The 27,878-nt window shown below is 36.3% G+C and overlaps 2 protein-coding genes and 1 pseudogene across 5 annotated transcripts in view; 1 reads left to right on the forward strand and 2 right to left on the reverse strand.

Annotated features, from left to right (window-relative positions):
* SLCO1A2 (solute carrier organic anion transporter family member 1A2) overlaps nt 1–27,878 on the forward strand; it is a 114,020-nt gene that overhangs the window by 8,364 nt on the left and 77,778 nt on the right. The gene's annotated exons all lie outside the window — the stretch shown is intronic.
* Nucleotides 929–16,833, reverse strand: IAPP (islet amyloid polypeptide). The gene is made up of 2 exons (XM_082421103.1): nt 15,863–16,833; nt 929–10,873 (listed from the first exon to the last, which is right to left on the reverse strand). Exons 1-2 carry the CDS (start codon nt 15,940–15,942, stop codon nt 10,621–10,623), a joined length of 333 nt encoding a protein of 110 aa, XP_082277229.1. The 5' UTR covers nt 15,943–16,833; the 3' UTR covers nt 929–10,620.
* On the reverse strand, nt 16,867–22,281 carry LOC309641843 (small nuclear ribonucleoprotein-associated protein B' pseudogene; annotated as a pseudogene). The gene has a single exon. The product of its transcript is annotated as a small nuclear ribonucleoprotein-associated protein B' pseudogene (transcript).

A 27,878-nucleotide genomic window follows, 5' to 3' on the forward strand; every position in this document is an offset into this window, starting at 1 on the left:
TAAGTAACTTCTTCTAGGGAAATAGCGATAGTGATTAAGGATTTCCCTGTCAAGAGGGATTTATTTGTCTTTTAATGAGGGACTCTTGAAGTAAAAAGTTTTCAAAATGCAAAAGAATGAATTTCAAATTGTAGAAAGTTTGGGAGGTTAATTTGGGATAGGAGTTCTGCTCCAGACTGGTAGCTTGTTTAAATAATTCACATTTTGAAAGTAGAAGTATGTATTCAATAAAGGAAGTGAATTATTGCAAACCAGAATACACTTTTATTACAGTTGTAGCTGGGACCACAGCCTCCTAGCCTTCATGTAAGCTCACACTAATTATTTCATCATTTCAGTTACATAGACCCCATGTTCACATGTTTATAGGATAATCAGGGCATTATGCCTATGAAGATGAAGAAGAGTTTTTTTCATCTAAAAATCTCCAAATTTTAATTAAGTTAAAACAGTCGTGATAGTTTTTTCTTCGTTAATTCGAGTATGGTTGATTTACAATATTGTGTTAGTTTCAGGTATATGGCAAAGTGATTCAGTTTTATATATATATTTATTATATAGTTACATCTATATATTTTTTTCAGATTATCTTCCATTATAGGTGATTACAACATATTGAATATATTTCCCTGTACTCTACCATAAATCCTTGGTGCTTAAGAAGAGATTTTTAAAAATTTAAGTCTACAATTTTTTTTTAATTAATTTATTTTTATTTTTGGCTGCGTTGTGTCTTCGTTGCTGCGCGCAGGCTTTCTCTAGTTGCAGCGAGCGGGGACTACTCTTTGTTGTGGTGCCCAGGCTTCTCATTGCAGTGGCTTCTCTTGTTGCAGAGCACGGGCTCTAGGCTCACGGGCTTCAATAGTTGTGGCATGCAGGCTCAGTAGTTGTGGCTTGCGGGTTTAGTTGCTCCGCAGCATGTGGGATCTTCCCAGACCAGGGCCCAAACCGTGTCCCCTGCATTGGCAGGCGGATTCTTAACCTCTGCGCCACCAGGGAAGCCCTACAATTTTTTGATAAACTTAATTTTCCTTTTTATAATGCCTGTCCATGATTTCAATTAAAAAAATATTGAATTTATTAATATAGAGTTTGTTATATAGGTGGTAACATTTCCAGCTACTTAAATTCTATCCTTTTAGAAATTTTAGAATTTGCTCTCACTCGTAATCTACTTGCAGCACACGTAAACTCTACCAGATGTGCTGTTTCTATATTGTCTGCTATTTCCTTTTTAGGATTTGTGTGCCACTTCTTACTGATCATAACTGTTGTTCTAAATAACAAGGAATGTTCCCACAGGGAAGAAAGAGGATGGATTTCTAGAACCTGCATCTTGTATGGTTCTGTCAAATTTTCGTAATTCTAGATGCAATTGTGCAGAACAAGTGTCTTGCGTCATTGGTCACTGGAGCAGGAAAGGTAACCAGTGATACAAATCCTATTTAGGATTTGGGTAGATTATTCTCATTATCCTATTTCTGTTTTTGTTTCTTTGAACCTTTCCCTACATCGTTTTGTGCCCACTTTTATTACCCACCTTTATCTCCCACCGCCCCCGCCCCGCTTTTTTATATCCTTCTGGTTTGCTATTAATAACAAAAGTACCCACTGTGATACCATATCATTCTTTTGTTCGTGTGCAGTTATCATGGCTATAATAGTTACCACTGACTGAACCCCAAAATTGTGCCACGTACTTTGCGTATCTCATTCCTAGTCTTTAATAAAACCTTACAATTATTATCTTTGTTTTACAAAAGGAGTGTAAGAAGTCACACTCTATCAACTTCATCACTGTGTGATATCAGAACTTTATATTAAAGTTTACTCATTCATTTGCATGTTCATTATTCATGGAACACACTCATTCAGCCAGTATTTATTGAGTACCTGTTATGTGCAAGGACTGGATTTAAATATTGTGGGGATTACAGAAGTAACTCACTTACCCTTGTCCTAGATTTCAGGCTAGATGAGGAAATAATACCTGTGCATACATAACCAAAATACAAGGTAAACCTGTAAACTTCTTCAAGGTATGCTCTAAACCCCAGCCACTAAAATAGTATCAAATACCAATGTGAGCTCAATGGACATTTGTTGAGTGACTGTTTCAATAAACTGATATCGGCAGAGTAATACAGATAAAAGTCTATGTAAATTCAGAGGAGAGGCTCCTTGGAGACTGGCATTTGAACAGAACCCGAGTGTAGACTCCCAGAGGGTGAGGGGAGAATATCGAAAGGTGAGCAAATTCTGTGAGCAAGGGTGTGGAGGTGGGCGAGTGTGAGGTGTGAAATGTAATCTGAAGTTCCGTGGGAAGGACCTTCATGGACTGGCTACTGGATTTGGGCTTATTCACTTGGCAGAATTTTCATTTAACCATAAAAGAAAATTTTCTTAGTTGTATACAGAACAAAGAAATGAGTCTCAATAGAAAAGTCAATATGTTAAGAGGTTGGAATTAACAGATACACACTACCATATACAAAATAGATAACCAACAAGGACCTACTGTATAGCACAGGGAGCTCTACTCAATATTTTATAATAACCTGTAAGAGAAAAAAATCTGAAAAAGAATATATATATATACAAAATTGAATGCCCGTGCACCACAACTACTGAGCCTGCGCTCTAGAGCCGGCGTGCCATAACTACTGAAACCCGTGTGCCTAGAGCCTGTGCTCCGCAACAAGAGAAGCCACCGCAATGAGAAGCCTGCGCACCACAACGAAAAGTAACCCCTGCTCACCGCAACTAGAGAAAGACTGCGCGCAGCATTGAAGACCCAATGCAGCCAAAAAAAAAAAAAAAAAAAATTGAATCACTGTGCTGTACACCTGAAACTAATGCGACATTGCAAATCAACTATACTTCAATTAAAAAAAAAAAGAAAAGTCATTATGAAAATCTCAGCTGGATTAGGGAGAGGGGATAAAGATAAGCTACAAGTAATCTTTCAGTATTGGAAATTTTTAATAAGCGTATTAGATTTTTCAAACTTTCTTTCAGTTGAAACCTTAAAATACAAAATAAAGTAAGACAAAGCTATCTGATACTGGGTAAAGGTTGTTATCCTCAAAAGCAAACAAGTTCTTTATATTCTGAACACATATTTCTTGCCCCATTATTCTTTTGCCTGACCTGTTTGTCCAGTTCTCAGGCAAACTTCTTTGGCAGAGTCCTACACAAAATAAGCCACAGTGGAAGTAGGAAAAAAAGATTTTTTGTTTGGACATGAAGTAGAGAAATTGCCTGGGCTTTGGAGTCTGATAAACCTCGGTTCCAGTCTTGGAATGACCCTTATTAACTGTGTGATCTTGGACAAGTCAGCTCATTTTCTTTTACAGATACTATCGTTTATTTTGACAGATGTGGCTTGTTAGGAGAAGGCAAAGAAATTCCTGTCATTCTTTTTTTAAAAATATTTATTTATAATATTTATTTATTTATAATGCCGTGCTGGGTCCTAACTGCGGCATGCAGGATCTTCGTTGCAGCATGCGGGATCTTCGTTTTGGCATGTGGGCTCTAGTTCCCTGACCAGGGATCGAACCCAGGCCCCCTGCATTGGGAGCATGGAGTCTTAGCCACTGGACCACCACAGGTGGTCCACCACCTGTCATTCTTATCTATTCTTACAGAATGAAAGTTTTGTATCAGCCCATTTTTTATTCCTTAGTTTCTATCAGTAACTTGTATAACGATACCTGCCTGATGGAGTTTTGTGACGATTGACAATACAATATATATAAAGCGCATGTAGATGGTACTTAGAAAATAATGACTTTTCCCCATCCTAATTCTGTCCTGATTTCTTGTTTTCCTCACAGTGTTGTGAAAGGAAGATAAGAGATTTTACAGATGCCTTGGATTGGGGGAAGTGGTATAACATAGTGGCTAAAAGCACAGTTCTGGTACCCTCCCCCCCAAAATTAGCGTGTAAACTCCATGAGGATAGGGGATTTTGTCTGTCTGATTTACTGAGGCACTTTACAGAGTGTCTGCCGTATATTAGGTGCTAAGCAAACATATGGAATGGTGAATAATTGGGTTAATATCTTGGCTCCACCATGGGACTTGGTTTGTATTTGGTACAAACCGAGGCAGAAGAAGGTGAAGTGATTTGCCCAAGGTCAAACAACCTCAGTTTCTTCATCTGTAAGATAGAGAATAATAATAGTATTTTTACTGAGCTATAATTGGCATACAACATTAAACTGGTTTCAAGTTTCACAACATAATGATTCGATACATGTATATATTAGGAAAGATGACCACCAAAGTCTAGTTGACATCCATCACCATACATGGTTACAAATTATTTACTTGTGATGAGAACTTTTAAAGTCTGCTCTCTTATCAACTTTCAAATATACAATACATTATTATTAACTATAGTTAATTACATCCCTAAGGCTTTATAATTGGAAATAACAGTATTCATTTCACAGGGTTTTATGAGGAGTAAATACATGTGAATGAGTTTAAAATAGCATCTGGCACATAGTGAGCCTGCCATAAATGAAGCTGTACATGGGGAGGCAGTGGGGCTTAGCAGTTAATGGGTACCAATTAAATCATACCAAGTACAAGCTGAGATAGATAAACAAATAGGGACATTCAGAGGTAGGGTAGAGTCTCTGTTATTAAAAAAACATATTAACTGCTCCCTCAAGCACCTTTCTGAACTCTACAGTGGGCAGGTACCGCCCCCTTACAAAGTGTGATCCAATGCCACGTCAGAGGGAGAAAGTGGAAGCTTCCTCTACAAGGAAAAAAGGAAGGAAACAGCATTTATTGCAGGGCAGATTTGCAGCCAAAGTCTTAGCTATTTTCATCCCTGACACGATCTCATTTCATCCTCACTGCCTACCTCTGAGTTATTTATTATTCTTTTCATGTCACACATGAGGAGACAGAGGTTCAGAGTAGTCACCCAAGTCTATGTGACTCCAGGCTACACGGTCCTCCTACCACATGGCACTAATGAGGATATACCTTCATTAGCTGTCCCGTACTTCCCCTTAGGGGCTTTGCTGTGGAACAAATGCAAATCTCCCATCTTCGGCTGCATGGTGAACAGCAGTAAAATGGTGGTTCCCTCGTCTGAGAAAGAGAAGGATTTTCTACCCATGTCCCAGGAGAAATGTATATATCTTATCTTTTCTAAGGCATAAAAAAGACTTTGGATCAATAATAATACATCAAAACTCAAATCTCTGGTCCATACTGTTGTTCATTTCTTTTCACTTCATAAGCATTTCTACACTGTCATCATGAAGAAATAGGAGGTTTGAAATTATCAGAGATGCTATTGACACCACCTATACAATGAAGAAGAGGTGAAGAATTTGATTGCAATTTTTAAAGAAGCTACCATTGTTTACTTCAACCCAGCACAGGTGTATTTCATGTCATTAGTAGATGCCCAGAAGTAGAATGGGCCTTGGAAGCACAATGAAATTTTCCACCAGATCTTGTTACTCAGTGATTTCTTTAGCAGCCAAAAAAAAAAAAAAAAAAGTCACTGTATTATAAAGGATTCCTCCCTAGGTATAATAAGAAAAACATTAGCTGCTATATGCTATATGACTAGCTGTCACAGCATAATTTAATTTTCTAAGAAATTACTGAGAGTTGTCCTAATTCCAGACAATATAAAGTGTGACAATTTTTATAACCTTAAGGATACTCATTGCAAGCCAAATGATATAGCTATTTTAACTTATTCACATGTAGCCTCACAGAAAAACATCTGGCTGTTAATATGTAAACTCTAAGCTCCTGTTTGGCTCCTAAATTGATAAACCTACTCAGCACGAATACTTAATCCATTTCTCTCCTGACTGCCCAGAACTCTCAAGTTTGATTGTCATGTCTGAGCATCATAGATAAATTTCTAATGTGTTCTGTGTCTTTATTTCTTCTGTTGGAAATTCCACAGAACTCTGACTCACTGTGTTCTTCAATATCTCAATGTGCACTGTTAATAAATGTTTCAAAGCAGAGACTTTTCAGTCAGTGGAAATATTGTCCAAATAATGTAGGTTAAAGAGCAGCATGGAGATGAATGGCCAATGCATATTACTATGTTTTCACAAAAATGATCAAAAATTAAAAATTTCCAAAGTGTTAGCAATAGGCAGAGATTTGAATTTTGTTTATGATATTTGTTCATGAATGAAATGTATGTTATAAATCAATAATAAGGGGGAAGAAACATATGCTAGCATATGTAATTTTTCAAATGAAAGAGCACTTTTCTTTCAATAAATTGAGAAAAATAATAAATTTTTATTTATTAATAAATAATAAATAATAAATTGCTCCTGTCCCACTTCACCAGAAAAACTATTTTTAATGGAATTTACTCAATCTTATTGTTATGAAAATTTAGAATTTTTATTTTAATAATTATTTTATGAAATTTAATATTTAATTGTGTAATACTATGTTTAGTTTATTTGGAGGTGGAATTCATTTCCCAAAGAGTTTAGTAAATCAAATCAAGAAAACCATAATTAATATGTTCTGGTATGATGAAGTTACATTCCATAGCAATTTATCAATTATTTTTAGCTACGTGGTAAAACTCCCCTGGGATAAAATGATAGTACTTGCTTCTTCCATAAGTTGTATGATATGCTTAGAAAGCACAATTGTGTAATCCAGGGGTCCCCAAACCCCCCAACCTGGGCTGTACAGCAGGAAGTGAGCGGCAGGCAAGTGAGCAAAGCTTTATCTGCCGCTCCCCATCGCTCTCCATCACTCACATTACCGCCTGAACCATTCCACCCACCGAATCCATGGAAAAATTGTCTCCCACGAAACCAGTCCCTGGTGCCAAAAAGGTTGGGGATGGCTGGCTTAATCCATTGTCAACCAAAAGATGCTGGTGGTAAATAAATATCAAGTTATTTTCAGAAGATAAGAGAAGTTAAGCTCTATGCCAGCACAATATCAAGGACAGAAGATGGAAAATCCCAAGTAGCCTAACTTTCTCCAGAATGTGTAGATAGGCTTAATCTTCTTGATTGTGAAGTAGGAATTTTGTGAAATGGAGAATGACTAAGTTTCAGTCTCTGCCCTTCGTTAGGAATCTAGCAATGCTGAAGAGAAATGTGTCAGTCACACAAATAATACAGCAATAATATAACATTATAATAGAGTATTTTAATATGAATAAAATAGTAATAATATGATACTATAATATCAGATTTCTTTTGAATCTAAAAGATATCTTCAAAGTGTGGTTAGAGCTCAGTGAGTGGAGTAATCATATTCAGTAGGGCAATGATGAAAGATTCTTGACTTTGTCATTGAAAGATTTCAAAAGGCTGCACTGGGGGACATTCGTTCAATTTAGAGGGAACGGAGGGAAGAGTCAGAGCCTGGAAAATAAGAGAAAATGTGATGATATCAGTTAAACAGAAACAACTAAAAAAAGAGTTTGGCAGAGTGTATGTATAAGAAATGAAATGATGTGGGGTAAAGCTGGAAAAGAGGATAGGGGTTACTTAATGGAGGGACTTGAATGATAGGCTAAAAAAACTGATGTATTTTTGTAGATAATAACAAGCCTTTGAAAATTTTTGCATAGAACAGCTGATATAATAAGAAATGGGCATTTGGAAACTTATTCTGGTATCGATGTATAGAATGGCAGTAAATATTGGAGGTGGAAAACTATTTCAGCAGCCTGTTGCAGGGATCCTGGCTTCCACAAAGAAGGCTGGAGCTACGTTACTGGCAATGGGGGAAGGAAGAAGAGACATATCCTAGTAGCAAGGACGTAGAGTACACATGTCCTGGTAACTAATTGGAATGTGGGGAGCAAGGAATTTGAGCGATCGGTGATAACTTCAAGGTATCAAGGCTGAATTACTGTGGAAGAATGGTTATGCTGCTATTAGATATAGTAGAGTCAGGAGGAGAAGTTGGTTCATTAGGGAGGATGAAAATTTGACTTTGGTTATTTTGTTTTGGTAGGCTGTAGATAAAAAGTCACAAAAGTTTACTTCTTGGTGACACTCCATGTCCAAGACAGATCAGTAGGAGAGTTCTTCTCCATGAAGTCACTCAGGGCCCCAGCCAGAGGGAAGCCTCACCAGCAACGGCTGCAGCAGAGTAGAGAAAGATTGAAATTTTTCACATAGGTTTTTTAACCTATTGTGTCAACCTAGATGTGACACACATCATTTCTGCTAATATTTCGTTGGCCAGAATGAGCCACATAGCACCACCTGAATGCAAGGGTCTGAGAACTACACTCCCTTGTATGCTCGGGAAGGAGAGGATGTCGGTGAGCACTAATAATATCTACTACAGATGCACTGAGTGTAAGGAAGATGGATTTTTCCATAGTTTTGGGTAGTGTGTATGTGGAAGGGAAAATAATGGGTAGAAAAAGAATACTTTCTCCTACATTATATGAAAAGCTCTCCCTGCACTCAGCCAAAGGAGCTTTAGACTCACAGGCTTTTTTACTGTTAACCAAAAGGTGTTATTTCATCTCAGCATAATATTACCAGGTAATGATATTCAGGCTTCAGAAAAGTAAGAGGCTTATTGAAGAATGTCCTCTCACAATGCTTAAAGAGAATTTCTAGAAGTGCTAAATGCAGTATTAATAAATAAAGTCTTTGTTCTGATTCTGTATTGCAACATGATTGATATAAGAAGCGCTTTTATTTCTAAATCTTCAATAAAATATAATTTGTAGCATGGACATAAATATTTGGAAGGTTACTCGAGAGTACTTACGATTTCAAGCACCACAGGCACAATGAGAAGAGTTGGGATAAATTTAGTCACCAAAACTTACTGTTGATATTTCCAGTTACATCAATAAAGAAAAACTAATCATTATTTTCACAAGGTACTTAATTATGAAGAGCCAGGGGAAGTATTTGGTACATAAGGCATTCCCAACCTTTATATATTTAGATTCCTACTGGCCTACGAATACCAACTAAGGAAATAATGCTGAATTTGTTCAAATGTTTCACCTTGATAATGAACGTAATGAGTAAACTTTAGAATAACATCTACTCTTAATGTCTATTGTATCAATGTAATAACCTCTTTCCTTCTCAAAAGTCTCCTGGTTGGAATAAGTGACATAGTAACCCTAACTCTATCCAACTCCTTAGCACCAGAGGTTGTTAGGTTACTATACATTAATTCTTCTTGTTTTATATCTGGGAATTGTGTACTGCTGTATACAATGGCCTTGAATATCATATGCGCTCATTACAATCTCATTAACGCTTGAAAGATAGATTGGGGAGTTGATATAGATGTGAGATGCAATAAAGTGTTACTTAATGTAGACTACCGTGGGAAAATTTTTAAATAAGTAAGTTTAACAGATTGTAATTTAATTATACCTTACTCTAAAACGTGGTCATATCCACTTTGAAAGAGGCTAACAATTGAACATCACAAATAGGAATTTATGTACTCATTTATTTCAATATGCAATTCATGACATAAAATCACTCTAAATAACATCTTCTGTCTCTATACACTCCAAAAGAACCCAACAAACAAACAAAACAACAACAAAGTCTATAATCTGGTGATCTAAGGCATACTTCATAAGGGGAAATTTTAATGTAGCAATCAAGTCAATGAGTCGGATTCTCACTAAGATTGAGATGCTTCCTTTTTCTGTTTTCTTTTTTAAATAAAAGCTGAGTGCCTTTAGAAATGCATAATGCAGCATGATAGCAGTTTATATGAGTTAATGCTACTTCCAAAAGTATGAAACTCAGAGTTAGGGAAAAGCAGATACCACATAAGAATCTGACTTAAAGCAAAACATTTCACTTCATGTTCAGTACTTCAGCTTCCTTCCAAGAAAAGGGCATCAAACACGGAACCTCTGCCAGAAATGTCCAGTTAATTAAACTATGAAAATAAGTTGCCATGGAGTACATAATTTCCAAAAGTCTATAGTCTTTTAAATGAAGACATAGTTAATAGGAACACAAATTGCTTTTTCAGTACCCTGTATAAGAATATGACTAAGATCTGCTGAAAGCCACTTAGAATAAAGGGCATATACATTTAATAAAAGCTCACTGAGGATAACTCCTAATGAAACCCTCAGGGACATTGCTTTTTCAATTTTTAAGTTACCTCTTAGTACCAGCAAGTACAACAAAAAACAGAATTAAACAAAAATATTTTGACTGAATCAGGAGAAGGCTTTAATTGACTGTTTTAAGCAGCATTTTATCTCATTTCAGAAATCTAATGCAAAAAGGGATTGCTTAACAAGTGTACTTACAATTGCTGGTTTTCTAATGTTTATAATCAGAACTTTACTATTACTTGTTTACAATTTATCAAGTTTCCAGTAACCATTTTCTCCTTTGTTCTCAAACTCAGGTCATAAAGATACAGGCCAAAGAAATGACTTTTTAAAATGTTTTAAAAATAAAAATCTACAGCCAGAATATTTCATTTTTAAAGACTGTCTTTTTATTATGGGATCTTAATTTGCATTAAATTTAAAACAATTCTTAACATGGCAATTTATATGTCCTGGCAACAAACATGGGACACAGACATTCATATATTCACTCCAGAAATGAAGAAGCACTGTTAAAGTCTACAGCAAATCACTAGAGTATTTATACAATAAGAACTGTGAGGTGCACTGACCTCTAAAGGGAGTAAGTAATTCAGTGGTTCTCTCTTTAAAATCTCAACTGTATTCCTCTTGCCGTATATATTGGATCCCACCTTGGTAGGTGAGAAAATGGTGCCAAGGTTGTTGCTGGGCCAAACTAAAAAATTTTCCAGGCGTTGAGTTGCACAACTGGCGGTGCTGCATTTCCGCTTTTCCATTTGACTACTGGTGACATCGAACAAATATGAAAGGTTAGAGACCTGGAGTCAGGATTAGGTACAGCTATTATGTATGTGACACCAAATATCTCATATTGATGAAACGTAGAGGAGACATCTTCACATTAATAATTCAATGTTTTGATTTGCAAATATCTGGATGATTGACAGAGCTTTTGGACACCTTGAAGATGCAGCTTGGAAATCATATAGCAAACCCTCCATTATAGTCAGTGTTGAATTTCCCAGTGTGATTCTTTCTTTGGAAATTCAGAATATATTCAAGATAATAATAATAATGTCTTTGTCTTATATGCTTTTAAATACTGATTAATCTATTGCCCAATTTAAAAAAGGACTTAGAAAGTAAAATATATATGTAATCTGGAATATGTAGACTTAAAATATATATACATTCACTTCCTGCATCTTTCCAATCATAATTAAGTAGTGTTAGTTAATTTTTGTTGCGTTTCCTGGGGTCATTGAATTAGTAGTGTTAAGAGAAATGTCAGATATTATGAAGTCTCAAGGGAATCAATTTTATCACCTGTTCAGGCACTTTGACTATTGTAGTGTGGGAATTCTATTACTATTAGCATAAATAAGTGGAGATTACCATGTTCCTGCCACCTACTAAGTTCCTATGCATTCAACAATTTTAATGATAGAATTGGTTTAAATGTTAAAACAGAAAGTCTTTTTATGTCAATGGTATTAATATTCATCATATTCTTTCAGCAACCTGGAACAACTGCATAATAATATTATGGATAAGTCAGAAATGATAATTGTGAATAATTTGTTTGAATTTTAACTTCTGTTTCTATTTACAGAATTTACATCAACTCTATATTTTTATACCATCTTTTGTTTTAATGTGCTCTCATAACAGTACTGGAAATAGACACAATTTTAACATTGCTTTTTGCTGGTTGTTAGGAGCACTAGGGAAATATTTTAGTTTTCAGCTCCACAGAAACCAAAATATTGGTTAACCTTACGTTAAGTGTAGAGTGGGAGAGAGATACAGGTATGAGGCTAGAATCTCAATATCCAGAAGCCAGTGGATATACATAATTTGAGGCAAAATTGCAGTGGTTTTGATCTCAATGTGTTTATTTTGTATGGGGAGTACTTCATTAATAGTTTGTATAGAGATAGCCTAAGAGTAAATATTTTGAAAACGCAAGTGAAACTTTATGTTTTTACTCTCAGATCTTCTCCCACACAGAAAATTTTTCTTTCAGTATTAAATAAACTGGTATGTGTTGCATGTGAGTGTATGTTGACAAACTAATTATTCAGGCAAAGGAAACCCACTTTGGGGCTGAATTACCTGGTTTGTATATCAGTTTTTTCATATTATCCATTTAATTATTTCTTTTGCATGTCTAGTACACATGGCCAATGTGCATGTCCAAAGAATGATTTAATGCTTTAAAGGATTGTACCAGTAACTCATACACTGAACATTCAATTCTAAAAGATGATAAACTTTTCCTGAAAAACAGCAGTAATTGGAATGTGACCCAAACACTTCAAACTGATAAATTTAAAGCAGTAAAGGAAATATGGATCAAATTGAGGAGGTTCAAAGGGATTTCTGGAGACTTCCCTGGTGGTGCAGTGGTTAAGAATCTGCCTGCAAATTCAGGGAACACGGGTTCAAGCCCTGGTTGGGGAAGATCCCACATGCCACGGAGCAACTAAGCCCATGCACCACAACTACTGAGCCCGTGCACTGCAACTACTGAAGCCCGCGTGCCTAGAGCCCGTGCTCCGCAACAAGAGAGGCCACTGCAATGAGAAGCCTGCGCACCGCAATGAAGAGTAGCCCCGGCTCGCCACAACTAGAGAAAGCCCGCGTGCAGCAATGAAGAACCAACGCAGCCAAAAATAAATAAATAAATAAATATATATAGTGAATCTATTTTTTAAAAAGAAGGGATTTCTGTTCCAGGATATGTTTGGCAAATGCCTGGAGCAGAGTGTGAAATACTCTATGTGTTAAATGTCTGATAATTGATAATTGATACGTCTGATAATTGGTCTCAAGGTCTGTAATAGGATTTAAAATTATTCTAACTAAAATATTACCTTCTTTGAGTTAGCTAAGAGGGCCATCATTCTACTGTAAAGAAAAACTAAGAGCTTTTATGTTTGTTGGTTTCATAATTGTGAACCTGCTTTCCCAAACAGGACTTTTCATGTAAATATGGTAGTCAGGATATACAAGATTCCACCCAGAACTATCATTAAGATGGAAAAAGTCAGCTGAAATGGTTAGTGAAAAGCACCATACTCGTATTTTCATGTGTTTTTTCCGCATTGACTACCAGGCAGACATGGCCTGCCAGCCTACCCACCAGCTAGTTAACAAATACTAGTTTAAAACTACTGACCACTTACACACATGCACACACACACGGAAATTCTTGGCTTTAAGAGAGTTTAAACAGTGATGTTGACTATAGGCCAAACGTTAACTCTTAAATTGTCTCTCTTTAAAAACATCTCAGTTTCAAGGGTTTTCATTTTTTAATTTTTTGGCCGCACTGCGCAGCTTGCAGGATCTTAGTTTCCCCACCAGGGATTGAGCCCTGGCCATGGCAGTGAAAGCCTGGAATCCTAACCAGTAAGCCACCAGGGAAGTCCCTCAAGAGTTTTTAAATGGATTCCTTATCCCAGGTCTTAATAGTTATCTGTGGAGGTGTGTGAGTTCCTATAGGGGACTCCTAGTAACTCCAGAATGAAACCCATGTAATTATACTTTTGGTTACCCTCTGATTATCTGCCAGGCAGATAGTTACTACTGAGTCTTAAAAAGTTGGTAGGCAAATGTGGGGTCTTTTTGTCTCACTCATGAGTGTAAAGTAACATAACTATGTTTTGATATGGTTTGTAAAGTTTGTTACCTCTTAATTGAAAAAGATCTCGAGTGAGATGATTGACTTTGTGAAAAAAATGACATTAAATAATAAATCTTCATCAGCTTTATTTTTTTAAAGGTGTTTAAAATTTGAGATGTTTCCTACATAGGCTTTCTCAGCTTTTTATGAGCTTTATAGAATATTACATGGTTGAACAGCTCAAGATATAAAATTCTTCCTCCCCCTTAAAAAAAAATGACCAAACCATACTGATTCCAGGAAATTCAATTTCCTGAAAAAAATTGATGAATGTTTTATAAGTACTTCTAATAATAATTGAAAGTAAGAGATTGTACGACTAGCATGAATATATAATTTGTTAATAAATAATGTTACATACTATTCTATTTCTGAGCAAAGTTCACCTCATAATAAACGAATATCCTTAAAAACATACTGGGTAAAAATACTTAGCAAATGAGTATATCTAATGAAAGAGAAGATCAAGATATAGACAGAAATACTAGGTAATATTGCTAATTTTCCTGTCATCATTCAATTGTTCTGCTAGTATACCAGAAACTTCATGGCAGTTTTAAAGTTATTTTTATCCAGGAGAAAACCAATTGAAAATTACAGTCAATTCTGAGAAGAACATCCTGTAAGCTAGATAAGCCCTGAAATGAAAAGAAAAAAATCTTTTGATGATTCTTATTATTTATTATACATAGGTGCTTTAGAAATCTTTCCATATCACCAAAGACCTCCATCTCAACAAAAAACACCCGGAAGGAAAATAGAAAAGATGCTGATAATTCTATGAGAAGAGTTCTAATACTACTTAAAGCAAAGTCTCTTCAAAAATAACCTTATTCTCCTTGGTCTTTAAGAGAGTATAAATTCAGTTCTACAAAACTATATGGAATCAAAACCGATTTAGGCACAAATGAATCTCATTATATTATTTATGACATATGCATGAATTTGGACTTAAGGATCTTTTAAATGAATGGAGAATCACAGTTTTAAAGGCTTTTCATTTGAAAGTTGTAAATACTGCAAACATTTTCACCCTACATAGGTTTTAGACTTCCTTAACATTACCAGTCGAATGAAATGACACCTTTCAAAATAAGCTTTTTTAAAAAAAATCCTGATGCACATGCTACCTATTGAAAACGTTTTCGGAGGTATTAATTTACATTTAGAGCATCTTGGAAGTAGTCTCATGAAAAATAATATTTTAATTATAATTCTCTTTCATTAACAGAACAGTTAACAATATAGAAAGAATCCCCCTAAGAACAAATGGCTTTTTAACTAGAGCTTCTAAATTTAACTTCTTAGCAAATTTAATTTGCCCCTTTCTTATTTCTATATATTTAAATTTCCAGAAAAAGATGTAAAAGTTTTGGATATTGCCAGAGCTGAGAAAAAAAATCTATATAAACATACAGTAAAATTCCACCTCATATAACATATATGCTTTAAATTTCTCTAGTTTGTTTGCGAATCAGGTTAGTATAGCAGAAGTTACCACCTTTTGGGTTCTCTTGCTTCATGTTTTGGCTTTGCTCCTCTAAGTTTCAACAGCATATTTCTGACAAAACTGGAACTATCCATTCCTGTCTGTCACAAGTTTCATCAGAGAGATTTATCAGACTGACGTTAGTCTTTAAAGAACACAGAATTTAAGGAACAGTTGAACAGCTTAATGTACTATTCTTTTTTTTCCTCTATTTTGTATTTACTTTTTAAAATAATTAATTAATTTATTTATTTTTTAACATCTTTATTGGAGTATAATCACTTTACAATGGTGTGTTAGTTTCTGCTGTATAACAAAGTGAATCAGCTATACATATACATATATCCGCATATCCTCTCCCTCTTGCGTCTCCCTCCCACCCTCCCTATCCCACCCCTCTTGGTGGTCACAAAGCACCAAGCTGATCTCCCTGTGCTATGCGGCTGCTTTCCACTAGTTATCTATTTTTAATGTACTATTCTTGAATATGATTTAGTCAGAAATCACATGGCACAAGGGCTGTTAATTACATAGCTGTATTTAATTCTAATTTTCTCATACTTTGCAAAGAAACCAGGATTTTAAAGTTACTAACCTTTCAATGGGTGTACCTTCCAGATGGTTTAATGCAACAAAGAGCTCAATGAGAACTACTGGCAGCTTCCAGATGCCCATTGCTTCTCAAATTTTCTGAAAAGAATAATTCAGAATTGAAATCAAGAAATTTATTATAGTTCTGATTAATGGAATATTAAACTAGAGCTTACTTTAAAAAAATCTTTTTTAGAACATAATTTCCAAGGATCATACTTTTGATGTAGTCCCTTAACAATTTTCAAATATTTTCAAAATTTTCCCTTACCCAATTTCCTTCTTGAAACAATCTGGAAAATTAATATTATAGAACATTATCCCTTTAGCCTTTCTTTGAAATAAACCATATATTTAATCCCAAATTTGTTCTAATGCTAAATAAATAATACTATCCCAGCAACAGAAAATTCCTTACCTTTTAATGTCTCAGTGTCAGCAATATCAGAAAATACCTTTGTTAGCAAGGAAGCTTCATGAAAAACACCAAGCTTGCATCCACTGGAGCATTTACCCCCCGACTTGCTAACCAGTAATCCAGCTCTTATATACCCTTCACACCTTTCCCAGCTCTGACATCAGGCAGTTCAGAGAGACTCTGTCATTAATTTCCATCCCTATAGATAGAAAGTACCTCATAGACAGCAGAAGCAGATGGGTCATTATTACATTAACACATCAGTGAATGTTAACGTAGTAGATACAGAGTATCTTGCTGGAATTAATGGTGTGTCACACACAGCGGAAACTTGAATTTGCCATCTTTGTAAAGTACCAGAGTGGATTTTCACGGATTAAAGAGAAGTTTGTAGCAAGGAATTGGTAAAAAGAAGTGATTAAGAATATCAACAATATGCTTATAGGCAAAGAATGAAGCCAGGGACATTGAAGTGTCTACCTAAATTCAAATAATGCTAGGGGCTTAATTCCATGAACATTCAGTAGCAGATTGAGATATGAGGTCAAGGTACATAAAAAAAAAAAGACACAGAAGACAATTGAAAGCCATTTATAATGAAGTGGGAAGAGGAGGGTTAAAGGCATAATAACAATTTTCAACCCGTAAATTCATTTGTCAGCATTTAAATAGAGACACAACTGTAGCCAAGCAGTTTTTTCACTGACTTTTTCTATTATCACATAGAAACATCACAATTATTTTGAAGGAAAGATTTAATTTATTTTTTATTTTTTCCAAATTGTTCTTTTTTTCCTGAATTTCTAAGTCATATTTAAGTTAATATTCTAAGTTATGACAGCTTAAGATCATATATAGCAGCTAAAACAAATTCCAACTGTCAGTGAAAATGTGCATGTCTGTATAATCTAGAAAAGGTAGAAGTTCTCCAAGTAAAATTTTAAGTTCTCTGACTTCATATATTTCTTTAAAGCTGAGTAATATAGTTTGAGGGTGTTTAGTAGAGATTTTAAGAGGAAAGAAACAAACTGTTTTCCAATCCTAGTTTTAATTAACAATGATTCTGAAATTTTAGTATTTCTGTAGAAATTACTGATATTCCAAAGGGAAATATAAACTCACATGTTTTTGAAGAATAATGATTTCCTGTAAGAAGATAATTAATGTATTTAACAAAGTGTATATAATGATATAGAAATAATACAGAGACCCAGAGATGTTAAATAATATGTCCGATGTCACACGTTTAGTTTGAGTTGGATCCTGGACCAGAACTCAGTTTTTCTGATCCATGGTCTAGTGTTCATTTAGACCAAAATGCCCGCTTTTAACCTACATATTTATTTATTTATTTTCCTAATTTTTTTCCCTCTGAGATGTTAAAGATGACAAACATACATTCAAATATTAATTCTTTCACCACCTGGGAAGTAAATGTTATAAGGAAAATAATGTTCTACCTAAGAAAGGAACAGGTGGACCTGATATTTTTAAGGACTACCAAACGCCATGCACAGTTATTTAACTGATATGTGAGACCTCACTTCATCTGCACACCTCTAAGGTGGGTATCATTTGCCCCAATTGATAAATGATGAAATTGAGATTCAGAGAATATAAATTACTTGCTTAAGGTTGCACAGCTACCCAAGGACAAAGTGAAATTCAGATTCTCATCTGTCTGTCCCATGACATTTATTGCTTTGTTATAAAGGATCTCTATTCCCATAGACTGAATTACCAATTGCTTCTTGTAAATTTTGTATTTTATTATAACTCTTTGAATGATTTTGTTATAGCTAGACATGGCCTTATGTTGGTCTTGTATAACGTTTGGATAAGGTCAACATAGACCCCAATCTCAAACAATTTTAGGTCTTACATGCTTCCTATAGTAATGAAAGTCACGCTGGTAGTGATGATTTAGATCATCTTTATGAGGCAACTCCATTATCAGATCCTAAGCTCCTCCCTACAGGACAAACATCACTATTACTCATTTTTATATTCCCTCTAGCCTTGCTAGTCAAAAATGCGAATAAGGTGCTGGTAGCTTTGACATCACACAGGAGCGTTTCAGAAACTCCTAATCTCAGACCCCATCCCACATCTTCTGAATCAGAATGTGCATGTAAAAACAGATCTCCTCAGTGGTTATATGCACACTTTTGAGAAAAAACTGTCCTATTCTACATTCCATTCACTGATCGATTCAGTCAGGAGTGAATAGGGACCTACTCTGTGACAGGGGATATTCTAGGTACTAGAGATACAACAGTGAACAAAGCAAAGTTCCTGGTCTCATGCAGCTTAGAGCCTGTGGCGGAAACAAAGATAAGCAAGTGAATAAGTAAATACGCAATCACAAACGGTACATACTGTGGAGAGAATTGCCATGGTGGTGAGAGAAAGAAAAAATGGCGGCACTTAACTTGAATCCTAAAGCGTGAGAGAAAACCAAGGAAAGAGTGCTGGGGAAATGTTCAAGGCCAGAGAAGCAGCATGTGCGAATGCGAGTGGAGGAACAAGAAAGTGGTAGAAAGATGATGCTGGAGACAGAAGCAGGGGCCCGAAGATGCAGGGCTCAGAGGCTGAGCTGACTTTGGATTTATTCAGAGGCCAATCCGAAGCTATTGAAGGGGGCCAAGCAGGGGTGTGACTTCTTGTACTCAGCACTTTTAAAACATCAGCCTGACTGCTGTGTGTGGAATGGATCAGAGGGTGGCAAGAGTGAAAACAGGCCATCTGTTGGGAGACTAGGTAGTATTCCAGGTGAGAGATGATGAAGGCATGGACTTCAGAAGACCTAGAGAAGTAAACGGCTTCAAATCATACCTGGGGTCATGACATGATGTGGAAAGGATTAGGTATGGGGAACAAACGAGAGGGAACTGAGGATACAGGTGAGTGCCAGGTGAGGATATAATACATAATATGAATGAATGGTCTTCGTATACAATTTTTAAAAAGTAAAAGATCTTTTAAATGTCTTCAAACAAATAATTTCTAGTTTGACCGAATGTGTGTGTGTTCACAGTTTAAAACACCCAAACGGTATTACAATCAAAACAGCAGTCCTCTGCCTTCCTTCTGCCTACCTCTGAATTTTGGGGAGGGGGGAAGCCCAATTGGTGGGCCCATGGGTGGTCTCCTACCAGCTGGAGGAGCCATAAGGCCTGGAGCTGGGGTTGCTGGGCCAACAGGTGTGGGTGGAGTCCCATGCCTTGGTGGGTGCTGAGCTGGGGCTCCAGCAGTGCTGGCAGGAGCAGCAACTGCAGCAGCGGCTACAGTGCCTCTTCCCTGGACTCATTACCTGTTGGGATGGCCTCCCAACCCCCCGGACAGGACCTGCTCATCCAGCAGGAGCCTGGGGAATTGGAACACTAGCTGGTACACTTTAGTCAGCTGCCTTGCCAACCCCAGGGCCTCTTGTAGTTCCAGCAAGTGGTACCCAAGCAATGTCAGTATGTTTGGGGGTTTACCCTCCACAGTCACAGAAACCAAGTTCTCTATGTGGCAACCCCAGACTCCAAACCTGCTTTTCTTCATGCTCTGGCTGCTTTGCATTCTTTAACCTGATCTCCTTGATCTCACCCCTGTCACAGAGGATCAAGTTCACATGTTTGTCGAAAGCCTTAAAGATGCCAATGAAGATTTGGCCGTCTTGCAAGATACATCTCAACCTACAGTTAACGCACTGCAGCACCTTGCTGCTCTTTCCATAGTCATGGTTGACGTTCCCCCAAAGATAATGTCCCCTGGAAGGTTTCAGGATCCTTGAGACCTCAGGGAAGGCTAGAGTTAGAGCTATGACGCAGGTTCTCCTACAAACAAGGCAAGCTGGGGCAGAAGCTTCAAAGAGTAGACAGAGCATGGGTTTTTTTTTGCTCCAATCAGCTACCTGGCTATTCCAGTATAGCTTTACCCACCTCTTGGTGTCTCAGCCAAGAATGTCCATGTCAATTTTGCCTTAAAATCTACCATGGGTACTTGCTGCTGCTGAGATCTCTGCGGGCACAGTGGACACTCTTGATCGCTTGGTGAGGTTGTCCTTCTACGTGTGACTTGAACTTCCACCTCCGGTACGTGCCTGTTCTGTGATCCGTTTCAGGTGTGAGCAGTCCCTGGCCTGCTCCATCGCTTCGCTGGCTGTTCTTCAAAACAGAGCATTACGCATCACTGGCTTCTTCACCCGGCTCCTCCAAAAGTCTTTTGAAGATTAGATTTATTAGTTTAATCTTATGTATTTTTTTCTCACTGGTTTTCCATATCTTTAATTTTTTGAACGTCTTAGAAATATCCTAAACTTGATAGAGTAACATTTCCATTTAAAAATCAACTTTGACAATCATATATATTTTTAATTTTCAAGATCTCTTGCCTCTTGAATAGCACCTCGGTTTTGTTTCATTGATGTAAATAAAATCCATTCTTATCTACGAGGATACTATTTACAGCTTTCTCTCTCTCTCTCTCTCTCTTTTTTTTTTAATTCTTGTCCCTTTGTGGTCTCTATTTCCTTCAGTTCCTTTTTGTTTACCTTTGAATGTTTGTTTTGGTCTTTGTATTTCTTACTGGAGCTTTCTTTAAGTATCTGATGATCCTTAGCTATCCCTTTATTTATTTTTATATTGTTGTTTCACATCTTTATTTAGGTACTATAGAAATAAAATAAACTGCACATATGTAAAGTGGACAATTTGATTGGTTTTCACAAATTTATACACCCCTGAAACCATCACTGCAAACCATCACCACAACCAGATGTACAGATGTTTCCATCTTCCAAAAAGTTGTCTTGTGCACTTTTGCAGTTTATCCCTCGTTCCACTCCTTCATTCTCCTCTATTCCTTTACCCCCTCGCTGGGCAACCACTGATGTGCTTTTTGTTCTTGTATACTTGTTTGCATTTTCTAGAATTTTCTATAAATGGAATAGTACAGAATGTACTCTTTGCCTGGCTTTTTTTTTTTTTTTTTCGCTCAGCGTAATGAATTTGAGATTTCTCTGCCTTCTATATCAATAATTTTCCTTTTTATTGCTGAGGAGTATTGCTTCTTGTTAACATTGCTCTCTTAGCCGTATGGAGACTGAAACATAAGTCATTATATCTCCTCAGGTTTTTTTCCATCTTGCATAGATGTGTAGCTGTCTTCTGCCTGTAACTTTTCTCTCTCATTCGCTTTGTCTTTGTGGATTCATATTCTTTTTATCTCTTTGCTGTCATTTTAAGATTGGCGTGATTAAATGAAGTCTAACATTGCATGTTGATTCCTTCAAGAAGTATTCCGTGGCTTGGGAAGATATTTAGAATTCTTTCCTAACAAGCTTTACTTTTTATCTGTATTCTTTTTACATTAAAAATAAAATTTCATTCCCTGTTTATAGGCTTCAAACTTAACAATTAATTTTTGATTATAAAAATTTAAAAAGGAATAAAAAATTGAAAGATATGAACTAGTGATAAATAAAACAAAAGATACAAAATTGTTAATATATACAGTATTTACATATGAAAATAGAACACAGTAACAGTTTTTGTGTTAGAGTTCCAGGTTATGACTGATTTTTCTCTAAGCATTTTTTATGTTGCTACACAGTTTTAAAACTATCTCCTTAATGGATTGCCAAACATAGTGTGAAGATGGTATCAGTGTTCTAAACATTCTCAGAAATGTGTTTTAAATCTGTGTTACATGGTGTCAAATAATTCTTCTATTATTCCACTCCACCATGAAGATATAAGTAAGATTATTTTCTATGCAAAAAGCTACAAATTAACAAGCTGGGTGATTTTCTGACACACAGTCTCTCACCTCTTTGTACCACAGAATCACTTTGCTGGAAAGTAATTTAGAATTGCCATTGTTTTCACACCACACGTAGTCATTCTTTCCTGCCATCCTTTAAAATGCAGCATAGGAATTTTTAAGTCCCTAAAGTGAAAAATGCCTTTTCCAACATTCCCTTCACATGTCCTACCATATTCAAAAGGCATGAATAGTATATTTGTTTGTTTGTTTAATTTGTTTAACTTATTTAATTTTTATTTTTATCAAAGTATAGTTGACTTACAATTTTATGTTAGTTTCAGGTTTACAACATAGTGATTCGATATTTTTATAGACTATATTAGGGTATGTTCCATGTGCACCTGAAAAGAATGTAAATTCTGCTATTTTTGGATGGAAAGTTGTATGAATATCTATTAAATCCGTTTGGCCTAATGTGTCATTTAAGGGTACTGTCTCCTTATTGATTTTCTGTTTGGATGATCTATCCATTGACGTAAGTGGGGTATTAAAGTCCCTTACTATTATTGTATTACTGTCAATTTCTCTGTTAATATTTACGTTATATATTTAGGTGCTCCTATATTAGGTGCATATATGTTTATGCCTGTTATATCCTCTTTTGGATTGACCCCTTTATCATTCTATAATGTCTTTCTCTGCTTTTTTTTTTAATAGACTTTGTTTTAAACTCTAAGTAGTCTGATATAAGTATTGCTACCCCAGCGTTCTTTTGATTTCCATCTGCCTGTAATATATCTTTCCAACCCCTCACTTTCACTCTGTGTGTGTCTTTAGTTCTGAAATGAGTCTCTTGTAGACAGAATATAGATGCGTCGTGTTTTCTTAATCCGGTCAGCCAACCTATGACTTTTGATTGGAGCATTTAATCCATTGACATTTAAAGTGATTATTGATAGATATGTACTTATTGCCTTTTTGTAAGTTGTTTTCTGGTTGTTTTTGTAGTTCTTCTCTCTTCTCTTCTTTTTTTAGTCACTTCCCTTGTGGTTTGATGATTTTCTTAAGTGTTATGTTTGGATTCCTTTCTCTCTCCCTTTTTATTTCTATTGTAGGTTTTTGATTTGCAGTTACCATGAATTTCATATATGTCAACATTTAACTATATCTACTTGTTTTAAGTTGATAGTCATTTAAATTCAAACACATTCTAAAAGATATATTTTTTGCTTCCCCTTCCCCCCACATTTTGTGTTTTTGATGCCATATTTTGCATCTTCTATGTCTGTCTCTTAACTGTTTATTGTAGTGATAGTTGAGTTTACAATTTTTGTCTTTTAACCTCTGTTCTATCTCATTTAAGTGGTTGATCCACTGCCCTTACTATACCTTTGCTGCTCCCAGTGAGATTTTTCTTTTCCTATATTTTCTTATTTGTTATAACATTTTCTTTTTCACTTAAAAAAAACCCTTTAACATTTCTTGTAAGAAACATTTAGTGGTCATAAACTCTTTTAGCAGAAAGCTTGTCTGGAGAACTATCTCTTTTTCAATTTCAATTCTGAATGGTAACCTTGCTGGGTAGAGTATTTTAGGTTGTAGGTTTTTTCTTTTCAGCACTTTAAATACATTATGCCACTCCCTTCTGGCCTTCAAAGTTTCTGCTGAAAAATCAGCTGACATCCTTCTGGGGATTCCCTTGTATGTGACTCTTTGTTTTTCTCTTACTGCCTTTAAAATTCTCTTTACCTTTGACCTTTGCCATTTTAATTATGATACCTGTTTGTGTGGGTCTCTTTGGGTTCATCTTGTTTGGGACTCTCTGCTTCCCAGACGTGGGTATCTGTTTTCCTCTTCAGGTTCAGGATGTTTTCAGCCATAATTTCATCAAACCCATTTTCTGCCCTCTCTTCTCTCTCTTCTACTTCCAAAACCCCTCTAGTGCAAATGTTAGTATGCTTGATGTTCCAGAGGTCTCTTGAACTATTCTCATTTTTTAAATATTTTGTTTTTCTTTTTACTGTTCTGATTGGATTTCCACTATTGTATCTGCGAGGTCACTTACGCATTCTTCTGTGTCACCTAGTCTGCTGTTAATTTCTTCTAGTGTATTTTTCATTTCAGTTATTGTATTCTTCAACTCTAACTGGTTCTCTTTTTATATCTTCCAGTTCTTTGTTGAAGTTCTCACTGTGTTCTTCTATTCTTTTCCCAAGTTCAGTTAGCATTATTATTATTGCTTTGAACTCTTTATCAGGTAAATTATTTATCTCCATGTCATATGGGTTTTTTTTTTCCATTTTTTTTTTTCTTGTTCATTCATTGGAAACATATTCCTCTGTCTTCTCATGTTTCTCTGTCTCTATGAAATTAGGTGAAACTGTTACCTATCCTGGTCTTGAAGGTGTGTCCTTGTGTGGGAGAGTCCCTATGCAGCCTATCTGTGCCCAGTGGCTTTGGTGGGAGAGATGGGTCTGAAGTGAGCACAGGCTGTGACCTCTCCTGGGTTGTGCTGGAAGCCACCACATTGGTGGGAAGTAAGGTTGGAGTCGGAGGGGCTAGAGCTGGAGGCAGGTGCAAGCCAGGGCTTCACCTAGGTTCAGTGGTGGTCACTGCCCTATTGTGGGTGGGTCCGGGGCCCTGAGGCACTGAGGCTGCACTTCTTAGCTGTCTCTAGGTCTCTGCCTTGCTCAGAGGCAGGGTCAGGGCCCAAGGAATTTGAGCCACACTTCTGGCCTGGCTATAGGCAGCCCTGGCCCTGAGCTGGCTCTGCTTCTTCCCGGGTGTGTGCACACACATTTGCAATGGTGATCTTTGCCCTAGTGGGAGAAGTGCTGGAGCAGACCAGGGCGGAGCAGGAGTTCAGTGCAGGCTGGAGCGCACACCGGGGCAGTTCTGGCAGGCTGGCTAAAGCCCCTGGCAGTTTTCAATCTGATGTCTCTGTGCTGGGCCTGAGAGCAAGCAAGTTTGTTATGCACTCTTCAAGAGGGTGCAGGTTCTGACCAAATCTCTTCTCTTCCCTTCCTACCGAACTCCATGTGGTTTATTCTTTACAGCCTTGGTTGTAAAAGAGCTGTTCTTCAGGTGGTTCTCAGAAAGAGTTGCTCTGTATGTAGTTGTAGCTTTAATATGTTCATGGGGAGATGGGAGCTCAGGGTCCTCCTACTCTGTCGTCTTGATCCTGCCCCCTCATGAGTAGTATTTTGAAAAGAGACAGGAGCCAACCCCATTCCTGCTGAAGTTTAGGGGAGTATGAACAATGCCTTCTCACTCAGAGCTTTGTTTTATTTTTATGCTTTTGTGGTGAGTTCAGTGTTTAATGGCTTGCAACTTTATATTTTAAAAGGGTCTCAAGAAACTATCTTAATGGATGCTTGGACCAAATTTTGATAATATTAAGCAGTATAGAATAAATGTTATTGTTAATATAACAGAACTAATCCCAAACATATCTATTATATTAAGCAATACATGGGCTTACCTTACTTACTAAAAGAAGGATATTTCAGATAACCCACAAAAGAAATCCCAACTGTATGCTCTGTATAAAAGACATACTTTCCGTCCTGTTTTAATAGTTTGAAAAATGATGCATTTTTAAGGACTTCTAAGATCCTGTTAATTCAGACATATGGATTAGGAGCTTTTGAAAGGCCTGATGTTCCCCCAAAATCAAAACAAAATAAGCACACAAGCAAATGAACAACAATCTCTGAGTTAGAAGAGACTGCCAGGAGAATTTAATTTACCCTCCTTTAATGCTTGAATTATTCATTCAATAATATTTGGAGCATCTATTGGGTACTAAACTCTTAAGTATAGTCTAGTTTGGAATTTGGGCAACTAAATAAAAACTAGCAATGATGTTTTCAACCTGCTGGAAAAAATACCACAAACTGACTTAAACAACAGAAATTTATTGTCTCATTGTTCTGGAGGCTGGAAGTCTGAGATCAAGATGTTGACAGGATTGGTTCCTTCTGAGGGCTGTGCTATATCTTTCCCCACCTTCTCGTAGTTTGCTGGCAAATCTTTGGTGTTCCGTGGCTTGTAGAAGCGTCACTCTTATCACAGTCTTCATTTCCATTTGAATTCTCTGTGTGTATATGTCTCTGTTTCCAAATTTCCTTTTTTTTTTTTTTTTTATTAAGACACCAGTTATATTGGATTAGGGAACCAAACTACTCCAGTATGACTTTGTCTTAACAAACTACAACTCCAGTGACCCCATTTCCAAATATGGTTACATTCTAAGGTACTATTAGAACTTCAACTTATAAATTTGGAGGGTGGGGAAATAATTCAACCCATAGCAGTTGTTTTCTAGAAATTCTGCAAAAATTTTTGTTTGTGTGTTTTAAATTCTCTCCTCTAACTCAAAGGTTTTCTTTCTTTTTTTTTTTTCAGTCTTTCTCAGTGGAGGAGTTTCTTTTATTGTTTTGTGGTCAAGCAATATTTTCTGTGTTATTTATATTTTAGACTTTATTAAATTTTTTTGTGATCAGATACATGGTTAGTTTTAGTAAAGCTTCCATAAGCACTTGGAAAAAGCTGTATTTTCTAATTCAGGTACAAAATTCAATATATATCCATATCACCTCCTTTATTGAAAACATTATTTAAGTCTTCTGAATCCTTTCTTATGCTTTTCATTTTGCTATGCCTTGGACTCGGGGGGAGAAATAAGTTGCTATTGTTTATTTCTCTCTCTGAATGTCTCTGCCTATCTATCTTTGCATTTCCTGAATTTCCTGCTTTATGAAATTGCTGTACTCCCACTGGGTGCATAGAAATACATAACACATCTTCACTGTGAATTGTTCTTTTTAGTACCTTTAACATGCCTTTTGCTCTGAATTTTAATGCCTTTTGCTCTGAATTTTACCTTGTCAGATATTATGATCATGACTTCTGCTATTTCTTTTTTTTTTTCTCTTTTCTTTTTTGGATATCATTGCCAATTCTTTTAGTCTTTCTGAATAACTTTGTATTTAGTGTGTCTTTTATACACAGCATAAAGTGGGGATTTGTTTTGTGAGTTATCTGAAAAAATATCTTTCTTTTAATAAGTAAGTTAAGTTCATGTATTTCTTGATATAATAGATACGTTTGGTCTTAGTTCTGTCATATTAATAATGACATTTATTCTCTAGTGCTTAATTTATCAGACTTTGATCCAAGCATTTTATATATATTATTTAATCCTTACACAAATCCTCATTTTTCTTTTTTAAAGTACAAACAGATTATTTTTAAAATTTATTTATTTATTTATTTATTTTTGGCTCTGTTGGGTCTTCGTTTCTGTGCGAGGGCTTTCTCTAGTTGTGGCGAGCGGGGGCCACTCTTCATCGCGGTGCGCGGGCCTCTCACTATCGCGGCCTCTCTCGTTGCGGAGCACAGGCTCCAGACGCGCAAGCTCAGTAATCGTGGCTCACGGGCCCAGTTGCTTCTTGGCATGTGGGATCCTCGCAGACCAGGGCTCGAACCCTTGTCCCCTGCATTGGCAGGCAGATTCTCAACCACTGCGCCACCAGGGAAGCCCCTCATTTTTAAACATATGGTGAAACTGAGCTACAGAGAGGATAGTAACACACCCAAGGCTACAGAGGGAGTTAGTGGCAGAGCTGGGATTCAAATTTAGTCTAGTTCCTGAATCTTGTCTTTTATTGACTGCATTATATAACCTCTTTATTTTGTACTTTTTATGCTAACTCTGGGTAATTAATTTCCTAAGATTGATTTTTCAATTCACAAATTATCTGTCATCTGTATCTGATATGCTGATACCCATTCCGTGTGTTTTTAATATCAAAGATTAAGTTGTTTTAGTTTTAAATACTTCTTG

This window comes from Balaenoptera physalus (assembly GCF_965194825.1).
Source record: "Balaenoptera physalus genome assembly, chromosome: 13".
In the NCBI taxonomy this organism is placed as follows: Eukaryota; Metazoa; Chordata; class Mammalia; order Artiodactyla; family Balaenopteridae; genus Balaenoptera; species Balaenoptera physalus.